The sequence below is a fragment of the Hylobates moloch genome, unplaced genomic scaffold (genome assembly GCF_009828535.3).
Source record: "Hylobates moloch isolate HMO894 unplaced genomic scaffold, HMol_V3 SCAFFOLD_634, whole genome shotgun sequence".
Classification (NCBI taxonomy): domain Eukaryota; kingdom Metazoa; phylum Chordata; class Mammalia; order Primates; family Hylobatidae; genus Hylobates; species Hylobates moloch.
Window position 1 is genome coordinate 65 of NW_026652909.1, and position 20,355 is coordinate 20,419.

Genomic DNA, 20,355 nt, shown 5'->3' on the forward strand with positions numbered 1-20,355 from the left:
AGGACAGATCAGAAGTGATCCAAATTATCTGTTGCTTCAATTGTGTTCTGTCCTTTTCCAGGGGTGCTTTGTTGACATAAAAATTACCACTGCTCTGGGGTAAAATTATTTAGATCTTTAATAATAGCATTTTTATGTGAACATTGGGACTTTAAGTCTTTTTCACACCTTATGTTAGGCATTTGAAGCTCTGGCTTGACTAGTCCAACCTCACAGGAACTCAAATTGCAGTTCTTTTACAATAATCTCCAGTGAATTTAACCAAAGGTTAATCTGCAGACCTCTCCAGTTGTAGCAATTTAATCTAACCTCTTGAAGACTGAAACGGGAAAAAATATGAAGTTGAATCACGTGTTTTTCTCTGGTGGCCACTTGGGGTCACTGCTAGTAAGCAGAATGGCACAATTCATACTTCATAATACCTCTCAAATAAATGATGTCTTAATGAATTAATTAGATGGTATATTTTAACATATGCAGCTTTTTAGTTAGGATAGAAAGGAAATATCAGTTGATGAGACTAACTTTTCAACAAAAGTCTCATCAACTGTTTTTTAAATGAAAAACAAATGGGCATAAATAGACCATCTTCTTGGAGTGAGTTTTAGGATTCTTGCATGTGAATTTTATTATATCTTAAGGATACATCGTTCTCTCCGACCAAGTTATGAAACTACATTGAAATTGACTTACAAAATAGTTTTATTGCATATTTTATTTTACATATCAAGTAATAATTGTGACTACTATATATACTTTGTTTCACTACTGAAAGTACTCTGTATGATGAATTTAGAACATTGGTTCCCCAATTTGAATGCCGGGCTATGACATAGTTCTTACCGATATTGAATGAAATAAAACAATAAAGATGTTGTAATGAGTTTTTAAAATAATATTAAATTGATTCAATTTAAAAGACTACTCTTAATGCTGACTGTGTTTTCGTTATACTTTCTGAGGTGTTAAAATATGTTTTCTTTTTATGAAGTGATTATTTTGATGATGGTAGGGTGGTTTCATTGTTTGTTTGCTTTCATGTCCATATGTGGAAAAATAAAAATTGTCCAATCATTATCTGTCACTCATGTTGTTTTGAAATGTTGTCTGTTGAATACTCAGATTTGGAAACTACTGTTTTAGGAGCAGGATTCAGCTTTAGAGCCATCTAGTAAGATTCGTGTGGTATCTATAAGGAGAGTTTAGCCTTCATCTTGTGTGTAGCCCCTGAGGTAGGAAGAGAACAGTGGGAACACAATAACTTTTAGATACACATTAATTTTACAAATCACAACTTATTCATTGCTTGCCGTGTTTTGCTTATGGTTTTACATTTCAAGTGGAAGGTTTTCAAAACTGTTTTATGTTTTTCAGAAACTAATTTCTTCCTCCCATGCCTGACTTCTCTGAGATGTTCAGTGTTACTGAAGAGCAAAGAGTTCAGAAAACTTCTGATAGTAAAATGATTGAATGAGTCTGTGTAAGATCCATTTGATGAATCTAAACTTGGGAGCCTTACTTGGCAGAGTGAATCTCTAAATAAAGTAAAAATTCTCTTTGTGTGGGTTCCCTATTGATAATGGTTATGCTTTTTTCTTTTTTCCCAGAGAGCAGACCTGATGTCTTTTCTGTCACAGATCTGACAGAGACAGTTAATGAAGTTTCCAAGCTGAGCATTTCCCATGAAATTGTAGTAAACCAAGATTTCTATGTGGAAGAGACCATTTTACCTCCAAACAGGTGCAGATTCTTCCGTTTTTTTTCCATTTTACTCTTCGGGGCGTAGGTACATAGCACAAATGACTTTTGGTCAGGTTTGAAGCATCTTATTAATAAATTTAATGGTTGAGTGTGTCTTATATAGTACCAACAAATCAGTGTAATTATTACTTTAAAAGGGTCAAAGCAGCAAATTATATTTAAACAGGTAATAAGCCAATGCAGTTACAGGTTGAACATCCCAAATCTGAAATCCACGATGCTCCAAAATCCAAAACATTTTGAGCGCCAACATGATGCTCAAAGGAAATGCTCATTGCGGTATACAAGTATGCTGCAAATATTCCAAAATCCAAAAAATCCGTAATCTGGCTAGGCGCAGTGTCTCACGACTGTTAAGTTCCAACATTTTGGGAGGCCGAGGCAGGTGGATTGCCTGAGTCCAGGAAGTGAAGGCCAGCCTGGGCAACATGGTGAAACCTTGTCTATGCAAAAAATACAAAAATTAGCCAGGCATGGTGGTGCATGCCTGTTGTCCCAGCTACTCAGGAGGCTGAGGTGGGAGGATCCCTTGAGCCTGGGAAGCAGAGGTTGCAGTGAACTGAGATCGCGATCACGCCACTGCACTCCAGTCTGGGCAACAGAGACCCTGTCTCTAATAATAGTAATAATAATAATAATAACTAATAATAATCCGTAATCCAAAATACTCCCATCCCAAGCATCTTGGAAAAGGGGTATTCATTCTGTATTGTCAAAATGTTCATTTCAGGATCTTAGTTAGTAATGAAACATAGAGTGATTTTCAGATCTTTTCAGACAGACTTGGAAGAAGTAACTCCTAGCCGTTCATCTTTTAATTGTCTACAGATTAAACAGGCACAGATGAGCAGATTTTCTAATAGTGGTTTTGTTCACTCTTCATGAGTAGGAAATTTCAGGGGACATTTCTGCTTCATAATCAGTGTAACAAAGATTCTGCGAATCAAGATTAGAACACCATCGATAAATAGTGTGCTTTTACAATTAGGCTTTATATTGGTTTCTCTTAATTATATTAATATAACAATATATGATTAAGAATCATCCAGCATTTATGGATTGAATGCTTCTAGTGTTTATTAAGAGTTAAATGGGTTGATTTCTTTGTCAGAATCTATATTTTATGGTATTTCTAATTTCCCACCTTAAATGCTTCTGTTATTTTGCCACTTTTGGGATTCTGTTACTTAAAGCACCTTGCTTTGTCAGTGGTTCTCTTGATCTTCATAATTCTTAGATTTTCCTTTGTCTGTTGCAAAGGATGGCTTACCTGAAGGAAGTTTTTCACCAAAACCCAGGTCTCGTAGCATCTCCCTCATTGCCTTTATAGTCCCTGCGGCCCGAGTTAGATTTATTTTTCTCCTGGTAGGGGTGCAGAAAAAAGTGAAACTAAGAGAATGAAGGTCTGTTAAAGCGGCTAGGGATCTCAGGGGGTGGATAGATGAAGCAGGAGGAATAATATTATTTAGGGCTTGGATTTCACTGTGTTTTTTAAATTAACAGGCTTTTTCAAATGTAGTAATACAAAATGTATACTGGATAAGAGGTTGAAATGAGTTTGGGGTTATCCATTATCTACAGATAATTGACAATTAGTTTTCCCTTTGGACTTATAAAATTATACTAAGCACAGTTACCGGTTTTTAGGGGAAATCTCATAATCAGACATTTATTCAACAAACATTTATTGAGTACTTATTAGGTGGAAGGCAGAATGTTGAAAGCTGAAGACATATAGCTGAGTGAGTCACTGTCTTTGCCATCTAAAAGCTTCTGTAGGGAAGATAGTCAAATAGCTACTGTGCAGAGTGATAAGTTATCTCATATCTAGTGTGTGGAGTTCTATGCAGTGCTCAGCTACCTGGGGAAGGTCAGTGAAGACTTTCCTAATAAGGTAACCCTTGAATTTAAGTCTTTTCAGGTGCTTTAGGGCAGAAGGGACTCTCTTGGAAGAGGAAATGTCATTTCAGAGCCATAGAGGGATGGAAGACAATTATATATTAATTATAAGTGGACTGTTATTGTTAGGGCACAGGATGTAGGAGGAGAAAGAAGGTCAAGGGAGGAGAAAGAAGGTTAAGGTAGGAGAAGTGGCAGAATAGGATCATGAAGGGACTTAAAGGCCACGTACACTGCTAGAGATAGGTAGCTTCTGAAAAACTTTAAATGAGTATGCTATTATGATCAGATTTGTATCTTAGAAAACTCACTGATTTTATCAAAAATATGTACCATTGTTGGGGTAAGGTTTTGTGGGTATAAGGTGGCCATTGAATAGACTATAGCAATAGTTCGGGAAAGAGATGACAGTGGGTGGAGACTGATTCCAGAGATATTTAGGAAGCAAAATCTCTGGAATCGGGTGACTGAGTGGATAAAAGACATGAGGGGACAGGAATTAAGAAGGACTACAGTACACACCAGATAGATAATAGTTGAACTTTCACAGGTTAGATTGTTGTGTTGGAGGAGAAACTTTGAATTTTTGTTTCATATATTTTTTAATCACTTGTATTTTTGTAAACAGAAAGCATACGTTACTATTACGTACATACATGCATATATATACACATGTATGTATACACACATATGTGTGTGTATACATACATGTGTATATATATGTATGTGTGTGTGTGTATATATATCTATTTTTTTATTTTTATTTATTTATTTTTTTTGAGACCGAGTCTCGCTCTGTCACCAGGCTGGAGTGCAGTGGCATTATTTTGGCTCACTGCAAACTCTGCTTCCCAGGTTTAAGCAATTCTCCTGCCTCAACCTCCCGAGTAGCTGGGACTATAGGCACCCGCCAACACGCCCAGCTAATTTTTGTGTTTTCAGTAGAGATGGGGTTTCACCATGTTGGCCAGGATGGTCTCAAACTCCTGACCTCGTGATCCACCCGCATCGACCTCCCAAAATGCTGGGATTACAGGCGTGAGCCACTGCGCCCGGCCTACTATTATATTTTTTAAAGAGAAAAAGTCTCAGATTTCTGGTTACAGAACTAAGTATGCATGAGGAACAAATTTAAAGAAGGAAGATAAGGAGTTCAGTTTTGGGCTTGCTGAATTTAAAGTGTCTCAAAAGACCTTCAAGTATTATCAAGAGGTAAAATCCTTTCCTAGATTTCAGGCCTGAAGGAAAAATAGCATCTGGTTCAAAGTTTTAAGTCTATGGCGTGGAAACTAAGTCACACATCCAGGCTAGGTGCAGAACTAGGGTTAGAAGTCAGAGTCTCAACTCCTAGTTTGCGGTTCTTCCTGCTGCAGGAAGAGAGCGTCTCTGGAACCTTGAGAGAATTTAGCCAATGCTTTTCCATCTGAGACTAACTTCAGTTTATTCAGCCCTTCTCAAGTCTAAACATAGGTCCTCCTAGCCTGTCAATTTAATGGTCTTTCATAATTTTAAATGCTGCTTGGGAAATTATGATCCTGTATCAATTCTCTAGGTAAAGAGCAATCTGCTCATTTAACCCTTCTTATAGTGTAGAAGGCAGGTTTGCAGAGGCAATGTACAATGCTTTTTGGAACCATCTGAAAGAACAGCTATTGAGTACTCCTTCTGACTTCACTTGTGCTCTTGAACTTCTAAAAGATGTTAAGGAGGTGAGTAACCAACTCCCATTCGTGGATGGGAAGTTCCTGGGTGTCTCAGAACCTTGGATCGTCAATGGCTATTAACATATCAAGTAGCATACTTTTTTTTTTAACGTGACCTACTACTTAAATAGATAGGATGGGGCAGCTTCCATTTTATTTGTATAAGATGAAACTTGACCATTGGGTGATGACTATAACAATATATAACTCAATTAAACAAATTCTTACTGAAACCCCACTATGGTCTACGTGTTTCAGAATCCCAGAGATGAATAGGCGAGCCCTTGCCCACAAGGGACTTACATGTTTGAGTCAAAAGGCTATTTCAAGGAAACCTTAAAGATTCCAAATTTGCTATTTTATCCTCACATTTTGGAGTAAAACAATCTAAAAATGTCCTTATCTTTTATTAAGAATGCATCATCTCCTTGTGGGTGGTGTGTATTTCATATTTCTTATCTCCCACACATTTAAAACCACATTCTTATTTTTATTCATATTTTTACCTCATTCTACCTAAAAAGTAATAATGACCACTACTATAACTGATCCCAGTGAAACCTTGAATGGTAATTGTCCTCGAAACAGAAAGAAATAATGCTCTCTAAGAAACGTAGAGACTCAGTTCTCTGCCCCCCAGAAGACATAATCTGGGATGCCTTTGGCCTAAGAGCGTAGTTCATTGGAGAAAGTTTGAGGTTCTAAACAGAACTTGGCTCCTTTGATTTCCTTTGTTGGGCAGACCTTGCTATCACTGCTATTACCATGGCGGAACCGCCTAAGAAATGAGATAGAAGAAGCTCTGGACACAGATCTCCTCAAGCAGGAAGCAGAACATGGGGCCCTGGATGTCCCTCATCTTTCTAACTACATTCTCAATTTGATGGCTCTGCTATGTGCACCAGTTCGAGATGAAGCGATACAGAAACTAGAGACCATAACAGATCCAGTGCAGTTACTGAGGTGAGAGTCTAGATGTGCTGTCCCCCAAATCTGCCTTAGACACTGTGCTGGAGAACTCTGAGCCAGCTACTGTGATATAGCCCCTGTCTTATCTAGCTCTTGTGTACTGACAACCTGACTAACACACCTTTTCTCCTTTCCGGATTATTGGCTTTTATTTTCCAAGGACAGTCTCTCAGGGTTCCTTTGATGATCTTTAGATCAGTTGGGTCACCTTTATGTCATGATACTGTTAAGACATTAAGGTATAGTAATTCTTTCTCCTATAGAGTGCAAATTGCCTTTTCCCAGATGTTGTCCTGTTTGTCCCAACTCAAACCTTGTGAGGGGACAGGAAAGAGGATTATCCGTGTTTCACAGCTAGAAGAACCAGGACCCGGAAAAGTAAAATGATCTGCTCAGCGAGTTAGAAATTCAGTCACCCACATCCCAGCTACCCACATATAATTGTTAACACCTTGATGATTTTCCTTTCACTGACTACCCTTTTTTCAAGGTGACAGAATGACTACAGGCAAAAGAGCTCTAATCTGGTTGTTAAAGTGTCAGGAGGTATAACTGTCCTTAGTTTTGCCATCAACTCACTCTATGGCCTTGGGTCACTGGCCACAGTACCATTATTCATAAGTTGAAGCAGGACTGTTTGTTTTTAAGGCTTCTTCTAACTCTCAAATACTCTGCTTTTAAGGCTCCTTGCTTGGATTCCACCCTTCCAGACTAGATTTCCTTTAATAGTGTAAATGTTCTGTTTCTCCCTATGGCAGGGGCATCTTCCGTGTTCTGGGCCTAATGAAAATGGACATGGTGAACTCTACCATCCAGAGCTTTCGACCCTACCTGCAGGAGCATTCCATCCAGTATGAAGAAACTAAATTCCAGGAACTCCTTGATAAACAGCCCAGTATATTTAAAATTTAAGGGCAGGAGAGGGGAGATTTGACCTCGGGTCTGTCTTCTTATAGCAATAGAGGCTACTTTCTATTTTTTGAATAGAAAGTTCCTTCCTTGGGCAAGGGGTAGGGAGAAGCAGTGTTCCTCTAAGATAGAAAGATCTACAAAATCACTTCTTTGTAGACCAAGAGTATGTCTCAGAGCCGTCGTCTTTAAGCCTTGGAATTTTAAGATGCATATTCCCTTCTCGTCATAGTTCTCCTGGATTATACCACAAAATTGCTAACCAAAGCAGCCACAGACATCACTACACTATGTCCGAGTTCTCCTGACTCACCTAGCTCCTCCCGCAGCATGGCGTGTTCACTTCCAAACGGGGCAGGTAACAACTCAGAGCCCCCCAGTCCAACAATGGTGCTATACCAAGGCTACTTGAACCTCCTCCTCTGGGATCCTGAAAACGAAGAATTCCCGAAGGTAGGGATGTGTGTTTGGGCATTGCCTTGTTCTATGGTATTCAGTGCCTCCATTCAAACCCTCCTCTTCTGATGGGCTGTCCTTCGCTCCCTCACCAGACTCTGCTGATGGATGGAATCCGGCTCCAGGAACTGGCGTTCCAGTTGCACCAGTTAACTGTCCTGGCCTCAGTCTTGCTAGTGGCCAGAAGCTTCTCTGGTGAAGTTTTATTCAGCTCACCTGAATTTGTGGATAGACTGAAATGCATCACCAAGGCCCTAACTGAGGAATTTATCTCCAGGTAAGATTCATAGATCTCTGTTAGAGAGGGAAATGTGTGGTATTTGGGACATAGGTAATATCAATACTATTATTGCTTATTCTTCATCACAAACCACACAAAGGCCCTTGGAAATGATCTGCAAAGATTTTGGTATCTTTGATAAGTTGTACTGAGGTTTGGGATACAGAAAATAAAACTTATTTTCCAAAGAGGAGAGTGTGGAAGCCAGTTTGCTACAAATATTCCTTATGTGTTTGCTAAAAATGAGTCATTATATACTTGATTGAATGACAGTGGATCTGTGCTATGTATATCCAGAAGTTGATCAGTTGGTCAGTGATACTGACCATTCACTGCATGTGGGGGCAGGGATATTATACCAAAGTACAAGGAAGAGTAGGAAGTCCAAGCCTCTTAATATATTTGCAATTTAATGGGTGGGGTAGGAGAAAAGCCATGAAAAATATCCAATAGAGTCTTAAAACAATATTTAAATACAGTTGATGGGACTGGAGAATGCTGAGTAGATCCAAGGATGGAACTGAACCCTTGCCCAATTTACTTTGTTTTCATTGAAGTGGCATATGGTGCTGTATGTTTGGATCAGGTGGTACCTTGCGGGTAACAATGAGTGTATTTCATCCGCCCAGTGGCTAATGCTGTCTTCTGGTGGCAGAGAGATGGAATTCTTCCTGGAATAGGCGTGGCTTGTGGTATGAGGCTCTCCGGGCTTTGCCTCTCTGCCAGGCCCACTCTGCATTCTATCCCTTATTATCTAGGCCTGAAGAGACTATGCTGAGTGTGAGTGAACAGGTGTCTCAGGAAGTCCATCAAGGCCTTAAGGACATGGGCCTCACTACTCTGAGCAGTGAAAACATGGCGTCTCTGGTTTCCCTCAGGGCGTGCCTATATCACCTCCCTCCTCAACCCCTAGAAAGTGCGCCCTCTCACCGTTACATCACCAGCTTTCCTTCATGCAGTTTAGGGTGCTAAGAACACCCAGACACCACTTCTCCTCGCTTTATTTTATTTTGGTGTGGGTGAGGAACAGTGATCTAGGTTTGAGGTTCCTGCTCTTGGATATGGCCATTGAAGGGGTGAAGGGTTTACATCCAATTACTGGCTTTCTTTAGGATGGGGGTAACAGGAGGGTGGGATCTCAAGGAGTGCTGCATGGAGGGGAATTCTGAGATCATTAAGGGAATGATGCCATTAAAGCCTCATGAGCAGACAACTAGGACGAATGGAATCCATATTTGCAAAGATCAGCAGCAATTATGCACTAGGGCTGAGGGCAGGTGCTATAAGCAGGGCCTCCAAGGGTAAGGATATCAGTTCAGAGGCAAGTTCTGGGACAAACTCTTAGGAGTGCAGAGTAATAACAGGAGCCAGAGGTATTCTGAGGGAAGGCACACAAGTTAGTTGGAGATGAGGGATGGAAAAGGGCCTGAAGGCTACTCTCCTCAGGAGTTTCTACAGCTGCTTCTGGGCTCATTCCCCACAGAGGCTCCTTGTGAGAAGCACCCCTTGTTGGAGGTGTTTAGGAACTTGATGCCTTTGTACATGATGGGCAGGAAGAGAAGCAACATATGGGGAATAATGCCTCCTCTCAGAGCTAAGCCCTCATGAATTCCATAATCCAGGCCTCCCTGCCACCGTGTCCCTAAGCAGAGTGCTCCAGGGCCCGGGGAAATGAGCAGAGCAGCTGTAGCTGGACCATCCTGGCTGTGGCTGCCCTTTGCTGCTGCCCTCCATCCTAATCAGCCCTTGCTTACACCTCACAGTTCTCACCATACCACAGATAATCTACCCGCAGCTTGGTACAGGCATCAGCAGTGGGCGCTGTCCCTCACAGATTTTTTTGACCAGCGTGGAGCCCAGATACTGTGGAAACAAGGAGTGACGAGGCTTAAGAAACTCTGCATCACCACCCCTGGGTGGCTAGCCAATTCAGGACCATGCCTCTGGCAGTGTTCTCTATCCAAAAGATCACCAGGAGCACACCTGGAGCCAAACAAACGCGGGCTTTTGACTCCTTGCAGTGAGGGAGAATGTGAACCAGGGAGACCCACGGGGGATCTCCCAATAAGAGGGTGTTAGGGATGACTTAGGATCTGGGCTTGTGTTTATTGACTTTTGTGGCGGATTTAAGGAAGTCAGGGCTTGCTCTGGATTGGATTGCTCTTGGGAAGTGGGGATAAATCTAGAAAAACGAGTAGAAATGACAGGGTGCAACTTGAGAGACTGGCCATGGCCCGCCGCACTCGCTCTTGCTCATCCCCTCTTCTGGAGGCTTTAGCTGCCACGTTGTGAGGACATTCAAGCAGCTTTTGGTGCGGCCTACGTGGCAAGGAACATAGGTCACATATTTCGAAGTCAGAGCAAGTCTGAACAGTGTTTGTTAGTTGTTTGTTTCAATTCCTTAAATATTCAGACAGATCTTTGCCTGAAAGGTTTGATTATAACTCTATCAGCTAAAGAGGTCTATAGAGCAACAATCGTCTTCATTTTTTCACAATTAAATGGCACCTGCATCTTCAGACAGAAGAGCCAGTGGCTCACTTTCCAGAATTCAAGGTAGAGCATTTGGAAATGTTAGCAGCTTTAACAAACCTCATCATCTACAGTGCCAGGCCCTAGTCTAAAGTGCCAGCACTAGTCTAATTTCCCAGCCCACTCTTCTCTCCTGAGCCCGAAAGTCTTATGTACAGCTCTGTGTGGCACAAGGTGAGTGGTAGTACCCACCACCCCATGCAGGCTGTGATCTGTGAAATGTATGACAACTAGGGCCCTCCAACACATATCTGGACCACTATGAATACACCTCCACTTTCACCGAGCATGAACTCCCTTGTCTCTCATGTCTGCCTCTCCATCTGTGACTTTGTGTGTCTGCAGGGGAGGCACAAACTAAGTATCTTCGTACAGTGACAGGAGTTTTAGTTTCAGTGAGTGCAGAGCAGGGTCAGTTTGCACGCAAGGAGATAAAGCTGCGGCCATTACTGACTACAAACTCCACTGGGGCCCTAAGTATAGAGTAAAGTGCAAATTCAGAAAAGTCACCAGGGAAGAGGTTTGTGAGGCTGGAGGCTCTGGTGTAAGGGAATACACAAGTATGGAGCCGTGTCTGCATGTCTGAGGATCAGCCTCTGTATGGGGCCTTCCACACAGAATTTCTCGTCAGCACACTGGGAAAAATTTTAACCCCTAACCCTTAGCAGCAGGGTCAATGGGGGGCAGGGATATTGACCAAAAGGAGAAATTCAAAAGGGGCGCCATATTATGCTGGGCCCTCATCAGCTCCGTGGGGCTGTCTCTACACCAAGGGCATAAACATTTTAAATCTCACGCAAATAGTATGAACATCTTAAATTTTAATGGATTCTGCCAAGTGAAACTTAAAATTTTGACATGAAAACCCACAGTACATGAGAAGAGCCTGTTTACTGACATCCTTCCCATCGGGAAAAAAAAAAAAAATAGGCTATTTGATGTCCCAGCCTTTGCACTTCTGAAAATTTATCTTCTCATTTAGTACATTTTCTCAAGTTTTGCGTTACAACTTCTGTAGTTCCTGTAACTGGGAACATTTTCATGGCATTTTATTTGGCATATTTGTTGCTCTTCATGATAATTCCAGGTTGATATCATTTTCTTATTCCTCTATAAAGTTATTTCTGTATCAACGATGTTAATGTCTCATCTGAGATATATTTGCCAGGTTGTCTTCCCAATTATTTCAGATGTCTTTTATTTTTTTGCAAGTAATTTATTTTTTAAATTATAATAGATTTTTTGATTGAAGAAGTAATATGGTTTAGTGTTTAAAAAGTTAATGAAGAATATCTGGAGGTCTTAGAACTTCAGCCTCTGGAATGATCAGTGTTAAAGAGCAGCCCCAGCAGGCAAGTTATTAATCAGCTCTAACTTTTCCCCTCCTTGTAGGTAGGACAGTGGTAATACCTATTGTGAAAGGTTTCACGAGGACTGAAGGAGATCACATAACAAGTTTTATCCGCAAAGAAGCAGATAGGTGACTTTGTATATGTCCGTTGGCTCTTCCGCAAGCCCAAACTTGGGCTTGTCCCTGCACACTGCAGCTTCTCGGGAACCAGCCATATGGTGATTATTGCTGAGTAGGGTATTGATCATGACTTTTCTTTTCTTATGTGTCATTCATTTATTTCCAGAATACAGAAAATATTTCACTATCTCAATAAAAATCACGTTTCTGCCGTCTTTGGTGTTACCCCCAACCCGGTAATAGCCACTAGCCCCCTCAGCCGAGTGTGTAAGGGAGGGGAGGGATAAACTAAGTGTCTTAGTGCAGTGATAGGATATTTAGTTTCAGCGAGTGCAGAGGAGGGTCACTATGATAGTCATGCGTGTCACAACAAAGAAGAGAATTGCTGAGTAGGGAGATTTCATCATGATTGCATTTTACGTTCTTTCAACATTTGTGAGAAAAACCATTTAGTAAGTATTGTTTTATTTTTCCAAATATTTTTCACTGAAGAAAATTTAGAAATTGGAGGTCACTAACCCCTGATGTCAAGAAAGCTATATGGGGTGTTGTGTATGCATACACACACACACACACACACATATATGCACGGTGGGACATAAATACTCTGTATGTGTGTCATCTTTTCATATCCAGAAATATATTTACACAACATTTTTGTGATGAAATTCGTAACCCAGAATCTATCACAAAATTACAAAAATTGTATGTCAGTTACTCTGGATGATTTCAAAATTAATACATTTGTTCTAAAAATAAATGAAATGGAAAAATATGTCCTTATTAGATAAATTTTCTTGTATCTTCCCTTCACCCTGTTAAATTAAATAAGCAGGTGTTCATTGGCCTGAGTCTGTTTTCCTACTTTGAGTTCCTAGGTAACAAACTGAAACCTAACTTAGTTTGTGAACAAATTGAAAACCGAACTAGGAGTATAACGAACAACAGAATCTTAGCCAAACACAGGAGGCTGAGCTCCAGCCCATCACAGGCTGCCAACTGATTAGACCATGTCCAAATAAATCAGAAGCCTAGCTGTAACCAATCAAGTTATTTGTGTACTTTGCTTCCATGTTCTGTCTGTAAATAATGCTCAAGTTCGGGAGCAGAACTCACTGAACCACTTCTGGTACTGACTGATCTCTGATGTATAAATTGTTCTTTGCTCAAACTTTGTTAAACGTATTTTGCCTGAAGCTTTTCTTTTAACAATCGTTTTGCACAGCAAGATGTCTGGTCTTGGTAATTTAGGTTTTGTTTCTGTTTTTGTTTTTGTTTTTGAGACGGAGTCTCGCTCTGTCGCCCAGGCTGGAGTGCAGTGGCGCAATCTGGGCTCACTGCAAGCTCCGCCTCCCGGGTTCACGCCATTCTCCTGCCTCATTTTATTTTCTAAATATATTTCCATGTGTATAATATTGTAAAGCTAGTTTTATAGGAGCATATATACTCTTCAAAGTCTGGTTCACTATATATGCACATACTAATCTTTAATTTGCCTTTATATTTATATATCACATTGCTTTTTTTACTTTTATCTTTACCTTTGGTCATGATGTATACTTCTTCTCTGAGTTATTTCACTCTGGAGTTTTAACAATACTGTTTTAAGTAATCACATGTATTTATATACCAAGCATTTGCTTACAAAATATGCTCCGAATATTTTTCTCAATAATTCACATTTTTATATGTGACTTTCTGTGGGGGGAGGGGTGCGGCGTAGATGGATGTCTTTTTAAACTTTGCCTTAATTTATCTAAATAAATTTGTAATATAACTAAAAGCTTCTCCAGGGTCACAGGTCTAGTTTTAAGTACCCCTGGTGTCTACGTCATGCCCACAAGGTACACAAACATCCCCCTCACTCGATGGCGAAGATGATGGTGGAGATGAAATCCCGCCCCTTAGTTCTAGAGGCTTGGATGTAGAGACACATGGAATGGTGGTGTGTGGAGTTCAGGCAGAAGCACAGGAAAATGACCTCCAGGGAGGGAAGGAAATTAACATTTACAGAATTACTTTAAGCCAGAGGCAGTATACATGGTATCACTTTTAAGCCAAACACGCATTCAATTATCCCCATTATTCACAAATGTAGAATTAGGTCTAAAGCTTTTTTCCATTGTGTTCTGAAGCCTTCAAGCCTTTGAAGGCTGGAATCTCCAGTGGGTATCTGATACAACACAATAGCTCAGTTTTATGTTTTCCACCATGAGTCGCATAATTTTTATATTTAAAAAATCAATGAATAAATTAAAACATTTTTTGCACCGCCAGAAGAAAAAAAACTAAAAGTGTGAAAAGCTGTGAGTAAATATTTGTGAACAGTATTACAGACTTTGATCCTAATATGCTTGACCACAAAGGACTTTTGCTCATCAGTAGAGAATGGGGAAAAAGATGTCAACAGATACTTTGCCTAAAAAGCAAAATGATTTTCCATTAAACCTCTGGACACAGGCTTAACTGTCCCTGAACCAAACCGAGGGTCGGGCTGCTTATTCTTGAGGCCCAATAACGAGATGCCGACGAACTGGGAGAGAAGGGAATTTTTATTTCTGTAACCGGTTACAGGGAGAAGGCCTGGAAATTATCACCAGACCAATTCAGAATTACAAAGTTTTCCAGAGCTTATATACCTTACAAGCTATATGTCTACGAGTAAGTGTGCGTTCATCGAAAGACGTAAGTGATTAGCGTCTCTTAATCTATAACTAAGATGTGAGTCCTGAAGACCTTCCTCTGGAGCCTCAGTACATTTACTGAATCTAAATGGGTCCCTGTGCTGGGGTGATTACCCTTATCTTGTCTCTTGATAAGCCATGGAGGTTTGGGGAGTTCCCTGAGTCCCCAATAAAGCTTCTTTGTGGAGACCTGGGGAGTTTCTTCAGACCCCCAGTGAAACTCGTTTAATCCGGAACGGTTCCTGTTAAGAATTCCTTCATTACCTTGTCATGATTTAAGGCCCAGGAAAGGGCTAGGCAAAACTCTTGGTGGGCTTTTGTTACATTCCAGCTTTTGGATAAGGGCACTGGCTCTTTCAGTTTTTAATGTTTATTTATTTTTTTTTATTTTTTATTATTATACTTTAAGTTTTAGGGTACATGTGCACAACCTGCAAGTTTGTTACATATGTATATATGTGCCATGATGGTGTGCTGCACCCATTAACTCGTCATTTAGCATTAGATATATCTCTTAATGCTATCCCTCCCCCCTCCCCCCACCCCACAACAGGCCCCGGTGTGTGATGTTCCCCTTCCTGTGTCCATGTGTTCTCATTGTTCAATTCCCACCTATGAGTGAGAACATGCGGTGTTTGGTTTTTTGTCCTTGCGATAGTTTGCTGAGAATGATGGTTTCCAGCTTCATCCATGTCCCTACAAAGGACATGAACTCATCATTTTTTATGGCTGCATAGTATTCCATGGTGTGTATGTGCCACATTTTCTTAATCCAGTCTATTGTTGTTGGACATTTGGGTTGGTTCCAAGTCTTTGCTATTGTGAATAGTGCCGCAATAAACATACGTGTGCATGTGTCTTTATAGCAGCATGATTTATAATCTTTTGGGTATATACCCAGTAATGGGATGGCTGGCGCAAACGGTATTTCTAGTTCGAGATCCCTGAGGAATCGCCACACTGACTTCCACAATGGTTGAACTAGTTTACAGTCCCACCAACAGTGTAAAAGTGTTCCTATTTCTCCACATCCTCTCCAGCACCTGTTGTTTCCTGACTTTTTAATGATGGCCATTCTAACTGGGGTGAGATGGTATCTCACTGTGGTTTTGATTTGCATTTCTCTGATGGCCAGTGATGATGAGCATTTTTGCATGTGTCTTTTGGCTGCATAAATGTCTTCTTTTGATAAGTGTCTGTTCATGTCCTTTGCCCACTTTTGGATGGGGTTGTTTTTTTCTTGTAAATTTGTTTGAGTTCATTGTAGATTCTGGATATTAGCCCTTTGTCAGATGAGTAGGTTGCAAAACTTTTCTCCCATTCTGTAGGTTGCCTGTTCACTCTGATGGTAGTTTCTTTTGCTATGCAGAAGCTCTTTAGTTTAATTAGATCCCATTTGTCAATTTTGGCTTTTGTTGCCATTGCTTTTGGTGTTTTAGACGTGAAGTCCTTGCCCATGCCTATGTCCTGAAAGGTATTGCCTAGGTTTTCTTCTAGGGTTTTTATGGTTTTAGGTCTGACATGTAAGTCTTTAATCCACCTTGAATTAATTTTTGTATAAGGTGTAAGGAAGGGATCCAGTTTCACCTTTCTACATATGGCTAGCCAGTTTCCCCAGCACCATTTATTAAATAGGGAATCCTTTCCCCATTGCATGTTTTTGTCAGGTTTGTCAAAGATCAGATAGTTGTAGATATGGGGCATTATTTCTGAGGGCTCTGTTCTGTTCCATTGGTCTATATCTCTGTTTTGGTACCAGTACCATGCTGTTTTGGTTACTGTAGCCTTGTAGTATAGTTTGAAGTCAGGTAGCATGATGCCCCCAGCTTTGTTCTTTTTGCTTAGGATTGACTTGGCAATGTGGGCTCTTGTTTGGTTCCATATGAACTTTAAAGTAGCTTTTTCCAATTCTGTGAAGAAAGTCATTGGTAGCTTGATGGGGATGGCATTGAATCTATAAATTACCTTGGGCAGCATGGCCATTTTCACGATATTGATTCTTCCTACCCATGAGCATGGAATGTTCTTCCATTTGTTTGTATCCTCTTTTATTTCATTGAGCAGTGGTTTGTAGTTCTCCTTGAAGAGGTCCTTCACATCCCTTGTAAGTTGGATTCCTAGGTATTTTATTCTCTTTGAAGCAATTGTGAATGGGAGTTCACTCATGATTTGGCTCTCTGTTTGTCTGTGATTGGTGTAGAAGAATGCTTGTGATTTTTGCACATTGATTTTGTATCCTGAGACTTTGCTGAAGTTGCTTATCAGCTTAAGGAGATTTTGGGCTGAGACGATGGGGTTTTCTAGATATACAATCATGTCATCTGCAAACAGGGACAATTTGACTTCCTCTTTTCCTACTTGAGTGCCCTTTATTCCCTTCTCCTGCCTGATTGCCCTGGCCAGATATTTCAACACTATGTTGAATAGGAGTGGTGAGAGAGGGCATCCCTGTCTTGTGTCAGTTTTCAAAGGGAATGCTTCCAGTTTTTGTCCATTCAGTATGATATTGGCTGTGGGTTTGTCATAGATAGCTCTTATTATTTTGAGATACGTCCCATCAATACCTAATTTATTGAGAGATTTTAGCTTCAAGCATTGTTGAATTTTGTCAAAGGCCTTTTCTGCATCTATTGAGGTAATCATACGGTTTGTGTCTTTGGTTCTCTTTATATGCTGGATTACGTTTATTGATTTTCGTATGTTGAACCAGCCTTGAATCCCAGGGATGAAGCCCACTTGATCATGGTGTATAAGCGTTTTGATGTGCTGCTGGATTCAGTTTGCCAGTATTTTATTGAGGATTTTTGCATCAATGTTCATCAAGGACATTGGTCTAAAATTCTCTTTTTTTGTTGCGTCTCTGCCAGGCTTTGGTATCAGGATGATGCTGGCCTCATAAAATGAGTTAGGGGGGATTCCCTCTTTTTCTATTGACTGGAATAGTTTCAGAAGGAATGGTACCAGCTCCTCCTTGTACCTCTGGTAGAATTGGGCTGTGAATCCATCTGATCCTGGACTTTTTTTGGTTGGTAAGCTATTAATTATTCCCTCAATTTCGGAGCCTGTTATTGGTCTCTTCAGAGATTCAACTTCTTCCTGGTTTAGTCTTGGGAGAGTGTATGTGTCAAGGAATTTATCCATTTCTTCTAGATTTTCTAGTTTATTTGCGTAGAGGTGTTTATAGTATTCTCTGATGGTAGTTTGTATTTCTGTGGGATCGGTGGTGATATCCCCTTTGTCATTTTTTACTGTGTCTATTTGATTCTTCTCTCTTTTCTTCTTTATTAGTCTTGCTAGCAGTCTATCAATTTTGTTGATCTTTTCAAAAAACCAGCTCCTGTATTCATTGATTTTTTGAAGGGTTTTTTTCGTGTCTCTATCTCCTTCAGTTCTGCTCTGGTCTTAGTTCTTTCTAGCCTTCTGCTAGCTTTTGAATGTGACTGCTCTTGCTTCTCTAGTTCTTTTAATTGTGATGTTAGGGTGTCAATTTTAGATCTTTCCTGCTTTCTCTTGTGGGCATTTAGTGCTATAAATTTCCCTCTACACACTGCTTTGAATGTGTCCCAGAGATTCTGGTATGTTGTGTCTTTGTTCTCGTTGGTTTCAAAGAACATCTATATTTCTGCCTTCATTTTGTTATGTACTCAGTAGTCATTCAGGAGCAGGTTGTTCAGTTTCCATGTAGTTGAGCGGTTTTGAGTGAGTTTCTTAATCCTGAGTTCTAGTTTGATTGCACTGTGGTCTGAGAGACAGTTTGTTATAATTTCTGCTCTTTTACATTTGCCGAGGCGTGCTTTACTTCCAACTGTGTGGTCAGTTTTGGAATAGGTGTGGTGTGGTGCTGAAGAGTGTATATTCTGTTGATTTGGGGTGGAGAGTTCTGTAGATGTCTATTAGGTCCGCTTGGTGCAGAGCTGAGTTCAGTTCCTGGATATCCTTGTGAACTTTCTGTCTTGTTGATCTGTCTAATGTTGACAGTAGGGTGTTGAAGTCTCCCATTATTATTGCGTGGGAGTCTAAGTCTCTTTGTAGGTCACTAAGGACTTGCTTTATGAATCTGGGTGCTCCGGTATTGGGTGCATATATATTTAGGATAGTTAGCTCTTCTTGTTGAATTGATCCCTTTACCATCATGTAATGGCCTTCTTTGTCTCTTTTGATTTTTGTTGGTTTAAAGTCTGTTTTATCAGAGACTAGGATTGCAACCCCTGCCTTTTTTTGTTTTCCATTTGCTTGGTAGATCATCCTCCATCCCTTTATTTTGAGCCTATGTGTGTCTCTGCAAGTGAGATGGGTTTCCTGAATACAGCACACTGATGGGTCTTGACTCTTTATCCAATTTGCCAGTCTGTGTCTTTTAATTGGAGCATTTAGCCCATTTACATTTAAGGTTAATATTGTTATGTGTGAATCTGATCCTGTCATTATGATGTTAGCTGGTTATTTTGCTCGTTAGTTGATGCAGTTTCTTCCCAGCCTCAATGGCCTTTACAATTTGGCATGTTTTTGCAGTGGCTGGTACCACTTGTTCCTTTCCATGTTTAGTGCTTCCTTCAGGAGCTCTTTTAGGGCAGGCCTGGTGGTGACAAAATCTCTCAGCATTTGCTTGTCTGTAAAGTATTTTATTTCTCCTTCACTTATGAAGCTTAGTTTGGCTGGATATGACATTCTGGGTTGAAAATTCTTTTCTTTAAGAATGTTGAATATAGGCCCCCACTCTCTTCTGGCTTGTAGAGTTTCTGCCGAGAGACCAGCTGTTAGTCCGATGGGCTTCCCTTTGTGGGTAACCCGACCTTTCTCTCTGGCTGCCCTTAACATTTTTTCCTTCATTTCAACTTTGGTGAATCTGACAATTATGTGTCTTGGAGTTGCTCTTCTCGAGGAGTATGTTTGTGGCGTTCTCTGTATTTCCTGAATTTGAATGTTGCCCTGCCTTGCTAGATTGGGGAAGTTCTCCTGGATAATATCCTGCAGAGTGTTTTCCGACTTGGTTCCATTCTCCCCGTCACTTTCAGGTACACCAATTAGACGTAGAATTGGTCGTTTCACATAGTCCCATATTTCTTGGAGGTTTTGTTAGTTTTTTTTTATTCTGTTTTCCCTAAACTTCTCTTCACGCTTCATTTCATTCATTTCATCTTCCATTGCTGATACCCTTTCTTACAGTTGATCACATCGGTTACTGAGGCTTGTGCATTCGTCACGTAGTTCTTGTGCCGTGGTTTTCAGCTCCATCAGGTCCTTTAAGGACTTCTCTGCATTGATTATTCTAGTTATCCATTCGTCTAATGTTTTTCAACGTTTTTAACTTCTTTGCCATTGGTTCAAACTTCCTCCTTTAGCTCAGAGTAGTTTGATCTTCTGAAGCCTTCCTCTCTCAACTCGTCAAAGTCATTCTCCATCCAGCTTCGTCCTGTTGCTGGTGAGGAGCTGCGCTCCTTTGGAGGAGGAGAGATGCTCTGATTTTTAGAGTTTCCGGTTTTTCTACTCTGTTTTTTTCCCCATCTTTGTGGTTTTATCTACCTTTGGTCTTTGATGATGGTGACGTACAGATGGGTTTTTGGTGTGGATATCCTTTCTGTTTGTTAGTTTTCCTTCTAACAGCCAGGACCCTCAGCTGCAGGTCTGTTGGAGTTTACTGGAGGTCTACTCCAGACCCTGTTTGCCTGGGTATCAGCAGCGGTGGCTGCA

At 40.5% G+C, this 20,355-nt stretch overlaps 1 protein-coding gene across 1 annotated transcript; it reads left to right on the forward strand.

Moving 5' to 3' along the window:
- Positions 1 to 1,607: 1,607 nt before the first annotated feature.
- LOC116464414 (T-complex protein 11 X-linked protein 2-like) lies at positions 1,608 to 9,859 on the forward strand (the record flags this gene model as incomplete). Its single annotated transcript, XM_032147674.1, has 8 exons — positions 1,608 to 1,740; positions 5,249 to 5,369; positions 6,106 to 6,326; positions 7,091 to 7,227; positions 7,474 to 7,694; positions 7,793 to 7,974; positions 8,736 to 8,844; positions 9,758 to 9,859. Coding segments are annotated over 8 exons (1,226 nt in total), but the record flags the coding sequence as incomplete, so codon positions are not given.
- Between the last annotated feature and the right edge of the window lie 10,496 nt (positions 9,860 to 20,355).